General features: G+C 47.8%; 1 protein-coding gene across 3 annotated transcripts in view; it reads right to left on the minus strand.

Moving 5' to 3' along the window:
* Positions 1–12,633, minus strand: part of ADCY8 (adenylate cyclase 8) — a 226,175-nt gene that overhangs the window by 138,746 nt on the left and 74,796 nt on the right. For all 3 annotated transcript variants that reach the window (XM_058699093.1, XM_058699092.1, XM_058699091.1), the window contains exon 3: positions 2,264–2,394. In XM_058699093.1, the coding sequence (XP_058555076.1) occupies positions 2,264–2,394 (131 nt within the window). The remainder of the gene's footprint in view (positions 1–2,263; positions 2,395–12,633) is intronic.

A 12,633-nucleotide genomic window follows, 5' to 3' on the forward strand; every position in this document is an offset into this window, starting at 1 on the left:
ACGTGGGGCTTGAACTCACGCACCTGAGATCCTGACCTGAGCCGAAGTCGGACGCTTAACCGACGGAGCCACCCAGGCGCCCCTGTTGGACTTCTTTTCAAATGCGTGTCCCAGCATGCCAGGTGAATGCCCAGAGATGCTGGTTAGAAGGAAAAGCTGTTTCTCCCTCAGACCAAGGTCAGGACGAAAGGAGCTAAGAGGGTACATTGGTCACTCTTAGAGCTGTTTAGCATATAGAATGTTCTCCTATGCCTGGGTATGTTTGCCCTCTGATATTTAGCGGGAGGGAGGTATAATTCTACTGTACAAGATGCCCATGTCAGGTATCTGCTTTCCAGGCACTTCTGGTGAGTGTCAGGGTTAAGCCAATCAGACACATCTGCCCCAGGCTCTCACTTGCAATGCAAAGAGGCAGGGGGAACGGGGAGTGGGGGCAGGGCAAAGGCCACCACATCCAGATCCCGGGGGCTGCAGGAGGATTCCAAGAGGTGGCAGCTGTGTTGGGGAGGGTGAGGGAGTTGGTAGCGCAAGCAGTGGATTCTTCAGGGACAGTGGAGGCAGCATCCTCACTGGCCTAGTGCTCTGCTGTGATTCTGGCTCTGCTCTGGCTTCGCTCTGCCTCATTTGCTGAGCCTGCCTCTCCATCCTTCCCCAATTATTCTATGAGCCACTAGGCAGCCTTTTAACAGACTTGGATCTGTTGTTTTTGCTTATAATTAGGACATATGTCTAAAACCATCTACAGATGCCTAATGCTCTACTGTATGCTTACCTCTATTCTATGCCTTGTATATAACTTCACTCACATTATGTACATAAACCCCTGCAAGGTGGCTATTAACATGCCCATTTTATAGGGAATGGTCCTGAGATTCAAGTATGTAAATTGTCCAAGGTTTTACACAAGGAAGAAGTAGAACTGGATGGATGAAGGGATGGATGGGGGAAGGATGGGTGGGTGCAAGGGTGGGTAGATGGATGGGTGGGCAAGTGCATGGATGGATGGATGGATGGATGGATAGGTGAGTGGATGGGTGGATGGATGGATAGTTGGGTAAGTGGATGGATGGATGGATAGGTGAGTGGATGGGTGGGTGGATGGATGGATGGATGGATAGGTGAATGGATGAGTGGATGGGTGGATGGTTGGGTAAGTAGGTGAGTGGATGGAAGGAAGGAAGGAAGGATGGATGGATGGATGGATGGATGGACGGACGGATGGATGGATAGGTGAATGGATGGGTGGGTGGATGGATGGATGGATGGACGAAGGGATGGATGGGTGGAAGGGTGGGTGGGTGCAAGGGTGGGTAGATGGACGAGTGGGCAAGTGGATGGACAGACGGACGGATGGATGGATAGGTGAATGGATGGGTGGATGGATGGATGAAGGGATGGATGGGTGCAAGGGTGGGTAGATGGATGGGTGGGCAAGTGGATGGATGATGGATGGATGGATAGGTGAATGGATGTGTGGATGGATGGATAGTTGGGTAAGTGGATGGATGGATGGATGGATGGATGGATGGATGGATAGGTGAATGGGTGGGTGGATGGGTAGATGGTTGGGTAAGCAGGTGGATGGGTTGATGGATGGATGGATGGATGGATGGATGGATGGGTGGGTGGATGGATAGGTGAATGGATGGGTGGATGGATGGATAGTTGGGTAAGTGGATGGATGGATGGATGGATGGATGGATGGATGGATGGATAGGGGAATGGATGAGTGAATGGGTAGATGGTTGGGTAAGCAGGTGGATGGATGGATGGATGGATGGATGGATGGATAGTTGAATGGATGGGTGGATGGATGGATGGATGGATGGATGGGTAGGTGAATGGATGGGTGGATGGATGGATGGTTGGCCACAAATATGTTTGCAAAAAAAAAAAACAACTGAGCTGTAATCCATTTTACATTGTTTTAAAAAAAGTTATAAGAAGGAGACCAATGTGATCACCCCTGAAGTCTCTAGGTTGCATTTGGAATTATTTTTTTAATCATAATGTAAAAGGCTTTTGCTTTTCCACTCGAAATGTGAAGGCAGGCAAGCCGACAGAATTGTATTTCTCTGACATTCTTCTCGAGCCTCATTTGGAAATTAACTCTATGATGAATAGTCACTGGTTAATGAATTAATCAGCAAAATGAAGAAAGGCACTGGCATTCAGCCAGACAGAAGTCATGGCAGTCTGACGAGAGCAGCCAGTCACACACAGATCAAGTACAGAGCAGGGGTCAGGGCGCTGTCTTTCTCACCTGACATTCTCATAGCGGTGGATGTAGATCCGATGGAATTGGTGCTGCAGGTGCTCGTCTTCAACATTGGTCATGTCATTGATCATTTCCAGGACGACAAACCGGGGAAGCACAGACAGCACGAGCCGCTCCTGGAACACAACAAAGCAAAGGAGACGGATAGTCTCGTCAGGCCACCCAGCAAGTCTGAGATGGGTGCATGCACCACGTAGAAGTCGTGGGGCTCTTGGCTGACCTTCTGGAGGAATTGCTAACTTCACACCATCCTTGAACATGACAAGTATCTACTGAGTACGTGTTATTTGCCAGGCACTGTGCAGGATGTTGGGTAGACGGTGGTGATCCAAAGGAGTGTGGAGCTTATAGGGATCCGATCATTAAACATCACCCACTCAAATGCACCCATACACATTCACAAAATGCGGCGAGTGCCATGCGAGAACAGGTCATGGCCACAGAGCGCGGCGGTTGATGACACGATTCAAATCAGGTTAGGAAGGACCTTTTGGAGGACCTGATACTTAAACCGAAATCTGAAAGATTGGAATGAGCCAGCCCTGTGTAGTGCAAGAAGAAGAGAGGTCCAGGGAGAGGAAACAGCGGGTGTAAATGTTTAAAAAAAAAAAAAAAAAAAGCAATGGTGTGGCTGGAGGGTGGTGACAGAGGGGTGGGGTGACAGATGATGAGGTTGCAGGGGTAGCCACGTCTCCCATGCTTGTGTAAGACGTCGTGGCACTTAATTCCATCTACAACTGGAGGCCACTGTGGATTTACATTTTAAAAGATCACCCTGGCTGTGGTTCGGAAAACGAAATGTGACGAGGGTGCCCAGGGTAGAGGCAGAGAGACCAGGTGGGGAAGCTGCTCAGTGGTCCAGGTGAGAGGTGACGCTGAGACCAGACCTCGAGGCCTGGCAGCGGCGATGGGAGGAGCAAAAGAGGGTGTGACCACGGGGAGGGCCAGGCTCCGAGTCTCCCTGATGGGGACAACGTGCTACGCTAATGAAATGGGGGACAAAACCAGGGTTAGGAGGTACTGCCTCTTTATCAAGAGGACAGAAACGAGACACACACGGCCTGAAAGCAGGGACCTAACACTCGACAGAAGAATGTTCTTCTGTTGCAATCAACATGGTAGATAAAAAAAAAAAACAACTGATTCACCGGCCACAAGAACCAAATCCTAAAAAGACGTGTGCTGTGGGGGCCAGGCAGGGATCTGGCTTCTTTGCTCTACAGTTTGCTGCGATGTGGAGCTGAGCTTAAGACGGGTGAATTCCCAACACGGAAGTTTCTCGTATCTTTATAGTTATTTATGGCTCTTAAGGATTTTCACCATCCATTTGCAAAACGCCGACACTAAGCAGGGACAAATTATCACTGGCCTTGCGTGGACGGAGTCCAGGAGAGATTAAATTACTCGCATGGCCGGCACAGTGACCAAGTGGCAGCGGAGATGGGAAAGCCCTGGGTTTTGAGGGTGACTGGAGTCTGGACCTTGTCTTCATGGCCGATAGTCACGTAGCATTCGGCGAGCTCTACGTTCTCTGTGCTTTAGTTCCCTAATTTGGCAAACGGCAATAAAATCATCTACTTCCCAGGGTTGCTGCGAAAATTCAATGAAATAAAACATGAAATGGGCCTGGCATGAATCCTCTCTCTCCCCTCTGCTCTACTTAACTCGGCTCCCACGCAAGGGGCTTTATTAGTGAAGGGCCTACAGAGTTTCATACGATGAGGCTTCTCCTCTCTTGAAGGCTGTCTCACAGTGGGACTGAGAAGCATGTTTATTGCAAACGCCCCTGTACCATATCCATTTTGTGCTCATTAGTGCTTGTTGCCAACTTCCTAGGTACCCGTGGCCTTGCTCGCGCATCGCTGCTGGACGGGAGTAGGTGCTAATCATGGCTTTGCGGGGCACTCAGTGCCTGAAAATAGTAGACACTCAATAAATACTTCCTAAACAAATGGTGAACACACAGAGGGGCAGAGATTGTGCCCAGATCATGACTGGACCCCCTGCCCTGGCCAGCACAGTCCATGCACAGGATGATTATTTGCTAGACAGACTTTTTTTTTCTTTTTGAGAGAGAGAGAGAAAGAGAGAAAGAGAGAGAGAGTATGCACAAGAAGGTAAGAGGGACAGAGAGAAAGAGAGAGAGAATCCTCAGCAGGCTCTACGCTCAGGGCAGAGTCCAATGTGGGACTCAATCCCATGATTCTGGAATCATGACCTGATGATCATGGCCAACTGAGCCACCCAAGTGCCCCTAAACAGATTCTTTAAGTGGCAATGCACACTCACCTCAAAGGATGATATCAATGCCTTCATGGGAGACTTTAAAACTAAAATTCTAAGAAAAAAATTCTCCAGCACCCAGCCTTGCCAGTCTCCAGTCAGTGGTGTTACCTATAAAAGCCCATTTTCAGGGCACCTGGGTGGCTCAGTTGGTTAAGCGTCCGGATCTTGATTTCGGTTCAGGTCATGATCCAACCATCATCAGATCGAGCCCTGTGTTAGGCTCAGCATGGAGCACAGAGCCTGCTTGGGATTCTCTCTCTCTCCCTCTCTCTCTGCCCTCTCCCACGGGTTCTCTCTCTGTTTCAAAACAAATAAATAAACTTAAAAAAGCCCATTGTCAGCACTATTGTTTGCCTCAGATCTGTTCACTGCTTGAGAAATACCGCTCAAGTCCCCTGAAAACACAATCAGAAAGAAAATGAGGAAGTTGGCCCCTTAATGCAATTCCCAGCTCCTGCTGAGGCACAATATCTGATTTTCTGCTCTGGAGATCAGAGGTATGAGAATCTCTCCTGGAGCCAGACTGTGGCCAGGGTGGCCTTTGTGCTCAGAGTCTGCACATCTTTTCTACCCCCCCACCCCCCCACCCCGGGGCATTTTCCATCTGCAGTGAAAAGGGACCCAGGTTGATTCAAAGAGCACCATTGGCTCCTGCCTGGACTTCCTTTCCTCTCCCATCGTGTGCTCTATTCATGTCACCAGAAGCTGCTTCAGGGCATCGACTGCTACAGTGGCCCCTGGGGGGAGGTCCAGGTGAGAAATGGTGAGGGATTCAAGAGGTTTATTTTATGCAGATGATTGTCCTGGGGGAGAGAGAGAGGGGGGCAGGCCCCCCATGCAGACAGCACTTCTGGGCTTCTACGCCCCAGTGATTCCGAATGGCTTTAGGAAGAACCCACCACTCCCAGGCTGTTGCAAACTGAGAGACCTCTCACCAACCTGTCTCTATGGCAGGGCAAAGCGGGGTTAACGGCAGTGAAAGTCAAGGCACCAAGAGACCTCTCCTGGGGTTATAGACAGTATCTTATTTTTACTGACCACTCACACCGTAGCACACCAAATGCTTTGTATCCGGTATCTGATCAAAACTTCCCGTCAATCGTAGGAGGGAGTAAGTTACAATCCTTGTCCCATTTCACGCACGAGGATACGGAGATTCAAAGAGTTTTAGGGGAAATCCGGAAGCCCGAGGTCATGCACTTGGCAAGTGCACAGGGAAGACTCAAGCCCACGTTCTTTTTCACCGACGCCTGGCTCATAATTCATCCGTTTGTTCATGCACTCACCATGTCAAAGAGGAGGGGCTCTGTGCCAGATGCAGCGCGGAGCAGGGAGAATCGGCAGAAAACAAGAATGGACACGGCACTTGCCTCTGTAGAGCCAAGGTTCTAGAGCTGGAAAATGGACCCTGGAAGAAATGAAGGCGAGCCCGGTGGCAGCTCTGGCTGAATGGTCAGGGAGGGACTCCTCAAGGGGACTGAAGCTGGGATGTGAAGGACAGAGAAGGTGCTGCAGGCACAGGGCAACAGCCAGTACGGAAGCTACGGGATGCAGTCTCTTTGGAAATTCATTCATTCATTCACTCAACACATTTTTACTGAGATTCTCCTGTAGACAAGTAAGTTAGCTGCTGCGACTACAGGAGAGGACCAGCAGATGGGATCCTGAATTCCGTGGGGGGCCTACAGTCTCCGTCTCAGAGAGGACAGGCACAAGATGTGATAGTCGTGCTATCCGAGAGGTCCCACGAAAAGGAGCTTGACAAGCACTAGGACAGTAAGTCAGGAACAGGCCCTCACTAGTGCTGTGGGCAGATAACCCGGCGACGTGGGGCAGACTGCTCTATAAGCCACAGATGAGGTCCTGGGTAGCCTTTCGAGAGCTGCAAAGGCAAGAGAGGAGAGGCTGGGCTCCTACTCAGTGGGTCCTCAAGACTCAGAGCGAGGCAGAGAGCAGGGGATGAGAACTTCACCTCCAGACTAACCATTCGGTATTTAGTCTCAGGAATAAGGCATGGGCTCATCCCTAGTACAGGGGCTCGCCAGCCCAGTGTTTTAAACCCTCCAGGGGCGCCTGGGTGGCTCAGTCGGTCAAGCGTCCGACTTCCGCTCAGGTCACGATCTCGCGGTCCGTGAGTTCGAGCCCCGCGTCGGGCTCTGGGCTGACGGCTCGGAGCCTGCAGCCTGCTTCCGATTCTGTGTCTCCCTCTCTCTCTGCCCCTCCCCCGTTCATGCTCTGTCTCCCTCTGTCTCAAAAATAAATAAAACGTTAAACCCTCCAGTTATTCTGATGGGCCATGCAGTCCTCTGATCATAATGGACCTGTCCCTGGGATGCCTTCCTTCACTGGTCTGCGGAAGTGACACCACTTCCATGAAGCTCCCCCGAATCCTTCTATGCCACGTAGACCTGCCTACCTCTGCCCTGACTGCAACGTGCACCGGCCTCTGACTTTTACTGCAGCAGCGGCTTTCCTGGGTGACCTCCACTTACCAACTCTCTGGACTACCTGACTCAGTGGGTCCACTTTTTCCAGTCCCTCCCTCACACCTGTCAGCTGAGCACTGCAGGGCTGAAGTTCCCCCAGCTCATATGGAGATCTCTAGATGCCCCTAGTTTCTATGCCTTATGTAGCCCCACGCCGGCCAGGAGGTACTGGGCTTGTTCCCAAACATGATTATGTCACTTCATCTGTTGGTGCACCCATTCTATTTAATTAGATAGTCAATTAGAATTTTAAAACAAGTAGGAACAAGTGATGCTCTTTGTATGCAAATGCAATCGAATGCTTTGGAAAGATCCGGTAATGCTGGGTAACTGAAACACTGTCACCAAATCAGATGTGGGCAAGGTGGCCATGAATATTTGTGGGAAAAGTAATAAAAATTCAAAAGTCCCTCTGATCATGTTGCAAGTCCTTTTCAATCCTTGCTCCATGTTAAGGAACTAGAAGCCTTGGCTGATGCCCAGTTAGCTATGGTCTCAATAAGAAACAATAGATCTAAGCTAAAAATAAATGCGTGGGCTTTATATCAAAAGACCAGACAATGAATTTGTTATTTTATGTTTAAGTTATAAGCCAAATGTTTAAGTACAATGTTTCAGAATTCCCCATTTTAACCCACTTTTCCAATTAATCAAGCACCTTCTCATCCTGATGGCTTCAACTGAAGCGATCTTACAATTCTTGTTTAGATGTCTGTCTGTGAAGCCTTTGAGAGTCGCGGTGGTGTTCTGTCCACCTCCAGAACCCAACACAGGCTTAGTAAGGAAAGAGTGGCCATATTATCCAGATTCCTCTGTTGACGGATAGATACTCTAGTCTGCTTCAGAAAACTCAGGCTTTATCCTGAGTATACTGGGATGTCTCATGGAATCTAAGGGCAAAACAGAGGCTGGGTATGGGGAACCAAAGGGGACCCATAATGACTCTTTCCCCTAAATGTGGATCTCTGCTTCTCCTCCAAGCTGGCTTCATCCTTCTCTGTCACTTCTCATTCACTGAGAGCTCTTGGTCCTTATCCCTTATAGCTTAGGCCAGTTTAAGAAGAGTCTCGCTCAGTTCAAGCCTCAACGTGTCTTCTAGATGACTACCAGACGTATGAAAAGATGCTCGACATCACTCATTATCAGGGAAATACGAATCAAAACCACAACGAGGTATCACCTCACCTCTGCCTGGCTAAAATTAACAACACAGGAAACAACAGATGCTGGCAAGGATGTGGAGAAAGGGGAACCCTCCTGCACTGTTGGTGGGAATGCAAACTGGTGCGGCCACTCTGGAAAACAGTGTGGAGCTTCCTCAAAAGGTTAAAAATAGCACTACCCTATGACCCAGCAATGGCACCGCTAGGTCTTTATCCAAAGGGTACAAAAATGCTGATTCCAAGGAGCATATGCAACCCAGTGTTTATAGCAGGGCTATGAAGAATAGCCCAAATATGGAAAGGGCCCAAATGTCCTTCGACTGCTGAATGGATAAAGAAGATGTGGTATATACAATGGAATATTATTCAACCACCAGAAAGAATGAAATCTTGCCATCTGTAATGATTTGGATAGAGCTAGAGTGTATTATGCTAAGCGAAAAGTCAGTCAGAGGAAGATAAATACCATACGATTTCACTCATGTGGAATTTAGTAAACAAAATAGATGAATAAATGGGAAGGGGAAAAAAGAGAGAGAGAAGCAAGCCATAAGAGACTCTTCAAGATAGGGAACACACTGAGGATTGGTGGAGGGAGGTGGGTGGGGGACGGGCTAGATGGGGGAAGGGGATTCAGGAGGGCACTTGTTATGATGAGCTCTGGGTGTTGTATGTAAGTGATGAATCACTGAATTCTGCTCCTGAAACCAACGTCGCACTGTATGTTAACTAACCAGAATTTAAATAGACTTTTGGAAGAAGACAAAAAAGACTTAACACGTCTGCCTAAGGAGTCAAACACCCAGACCTGCCTAAGGCTCACGGTCAGAGATGCAGGGGCACAATAAAGAGACTGGTCATCACTGAAGTGACCCTTGAGAAAGGGGTGGGTTGGGTGCAGAGGGGAGAAACTAAAGTCCCCCTTCCTTCCACATTCGTGGAAGGAAAGGATGGGTAAACTATAAACACCTGCTCCTGAACAGAATCCCGCTTTGACCACAGGGGTACAGAGCAGGGAACGTGGAGACATGGGTAAGTTAGAGGAAGGTCGGTCATAGGCATGGCTCTGGCTGCAAACCCTAGCCCTGCCCGCTCCTACCTCTGTGACTTGGGACCTGCTCTTCAGCTTTTCTGTACCACAATTTTCCCATCTGTAAATCGGGGCTGGTGGTGATAACAGCATCGATCTGCTAGGGCTGTAGAATTAAGTGAGTTAGTATTTGTAAAAGAATTAGAGAGGGTCTAGCATACTGGAACCACAGCCCACGTGCCGATGAAATTCACCGGCATGCATGCTGTATTTTAAGCGCTGTTTCAGAACTCTGATTGTGCACTGGTGTAAAAACTTAAAGCTCTTAGAGGAGGAACACGACACAGCAAATACGGGGAGAATGCATAGACAGAATCTAAAAAGGCAATTGTGGTACACGGTGAAAAGCTTCAGCCGCACTTGTAAAAATTAAAATTTCTTAAGTTTTTATCACCAAAAATCTTGACTCTGGCATTTGAGTTTGTATCACAGAGGGATTTTATAGGATTTTCACGCGGAACTGCTACCATTTCTGAAAGGTAAGGGTGAGCACAGAGGTGCAGAAGCCGTTGTTGAACTGGCTCCTGGAGGCGTATTCCATGTACGCACTTCAGGCGGATTCGGCAAGGAGGCTGAAAAGTCTGGACACCATCCATGCCTCCTTGGTGATGGTCTAAGACCACCAGGATCCTTTGGTTCTACCCGGACATACAAACACTAAAAGGTTTGGAGTCAGGCAAGCTTGCAGTTTGCTCAATAGCTGGCCCACCTTGTGACCATAATAACCTCTATGACCCCTCTGTGCCTCAGTTTCTTCATCTACAAAATGGGAATAGTACCGCCTGCCTCCCAGGATTGTTGTTTACACTAAAGCCCCTTTTATAGATCCTGGCATACAGTAGGTGCTTACTAAATAGCAGTAGTGATCAGGTGTGCTTTTAATTCATTCCAGCAGCCAGCTCACAAGCCAGAGGCTGCGTTACTCTCTCGTCTGTAGTCCACGACGGGGAACACACTTTAAAGAACGCACACCTTCTGGCATGAGCACTGGGTGTTATATGGAAACCAATCTGACAATAAATTTCACATTAAAAAAAAATAAAGAACGAGTAAGAAAATTCAGGTTTCAGGGAAGTTTTTCTTCTTTTCATCTTTTCAAGGAGTTAAGATTTTTCCAGGTCCCTTCATTTAGTAGTTCCCAGGCAAGGCTCTTTCCTTATTCTTCGATTTGCTTAAGCATTGCTGAATGCCTACTGTGTGCCGGGAGAGTCCAGTGCACAAGGCCAACAAAAACCCTGCCTTCACAGACCTCGGCTCACTGCAGGGAATTTAAAACAGTAGTAACATAGTCAAAACTGCTTTGCTTTTTATTATCATCACCATTCACCATTTACCCTTGATATTTCAGTTTGAAACAACGTCAGTGCCGAAATACTCCCCTCTACTCCCCAGGCATCTGCTCAGTAGAGATGGCACACGGTCACTCTGTCCCCACAATTTTTAGCGCTTTCAATGCAGAATGACCCGTGATAGGGCATCACACGCCTTCGCCATAGGTTTTACACCCTCCCCGACGCTTAGCACACGCAGGGTAACTCACAGCTGAGGGCCTCCTCTGGTGTGTCGACAACTCTTACATTATCGGACAGAAAGGAAGGCAATTTCTGGGTCGGTAAAACAATGATAAATCAAAGGCAGTAGTATGACAGTCGGGCACAATGCTGAGCTGCCCTGAAAGGAATTTCGTCAAATATGAGGAATAAAGAACACATTTGCTGTACGCAGGAGACACAAGGGGCCGAATCTGCTCTCAAGCAGCTCCTCTAGAAAAATCTTTCTTTTGGGGCGCCTGGGTGGCTCAGTCGGTTAAGCGTCCGACTTCGGCTCAGATCATGATCTCACGGTCCGTGAGTTTGAGCCCCACGTGGGGCTCTGGGCTGACGGCTCAGAGTCTGGAGCCTGTTTCGGATTCTGTGTCTCCCTCTCTCTCTGACTCTCCCCCGTTCATGCTCTGTCTCTCTCTGTCTCAAAAATAAATAAACATTAAAAAAAAACAAAAATCTTTCTTTTAAGCACTTCTTATGGCTTGAGGATTTCAGTCTTTTTAGAGAGCGCTAAAAGGTTCTTTCACATAAGGTTTGCCACTCTTCTCTGACACAGAAAAAAGTAAACACCGGGCCATTTTCAATAAAAAGACATTGATATATAGGTCAGAAATCCACAATTGGAAGACGTGATTTTGAGTCTCTTTCCGGCATGCACCGACCCACTGTCTGATCTTGGGCAAGCTCCTTGATACTTCTGAATCTGAATTTTCTTAGGTGTAAAGGCAGGCATTGAACTTTGCTCTGCTGGCTTCACAGATGGTGAGATATTCCAGCTGGATATTATCACGTCTTAAAAAAAATAGGAGGGGCACCTGGGTGGCTCAGCCAGTTAAGTGTCCAACTCTTGATTTCGGCTTAGGTCATGATCTCGCGGTTGGTGAGTTGGAGCCCCTCATTGGGCTTTGTGCTGACCGTGCACAGCCTGCTTGGGATTCTCCTTCTCTCCCTCTCTCTCTCTGACTCTCCCCTGCTCACATTCTCTCTCTGTCTTTCAAAATAAATAAATGAAGCTTTAAAAAAAATTAAGAGTTTGCCAGTTAGAGTCAGAGAAGACCGTTCAGACAATGAACAAAGACACAGGATGGTCAGGGGATGGCAAGTTTGTGGGTGAGTTCACCATGGTTAAAGGTTCTCTGTGAAGGACTAATCAGAATAGAGACTTGAGAATTCCACTGGGAACAGTGTGGCATGGCCCTTGCGAATTGTGGCAAGGAATTTGGTCTTTAGGTCATAGGGGAATAGGGAGCCAATGATTTTTTAAGTGGGAGGGGAGAAGGGAAGTAATATTATTTGTGTGACTCTAGAGAATGGACTGCAAGCCTAGGGGACAGACAGAAAATAGGTGACATAGTCGTTGCTAAGCCTCCAGCAAAGAAAGTAGATCTGAACGTGGGTCAGTGCAGTGGGCAAAGAGAAGGAGAAAAAAAGGGAAGCTACTGTTATTGTATATAGGCTGAAAAGTCTTCCAATTTTTGAAATTGCACAAGGGATGAAACAGAAAAAAAATGGTATATACATATATATTTATATATATACACATATATATGTACATATATATACACATTTTTAGCACTTTGTATATATGTATATGTGTGTGTGTGTGTGTGCGTGTGTGTGTGTGTATGCTTGGGATTCTCTCTCTCTGTTTCTCTCTTCCCCTCTTCAACTTGCATGCAAGCTTGCACTCTCTCTCTCTCTCAAAATAAATAAATAACTTAAAAAAAGAGAATTTCCAGCTATTTATCCATTTCCATCTCTCTACGATCATAAATCTGAAAAAGGA

Source organism: Neofelis nebulosa, chromosome 14 (assembly GCF_028018385.1).
Source record: "Neofelis nebulosa isolate mNeoNeb1 chromosome 14, mNeoNeb1.pri, whole genome shotgun sequence".
NCBI classification, from domain to species: domain Eukaryota; kingdom Metazoa; phylum Chordata; class Mammalia; order Carnivora; family Felidae; genus Neofelis; species Neofelis nebulosa.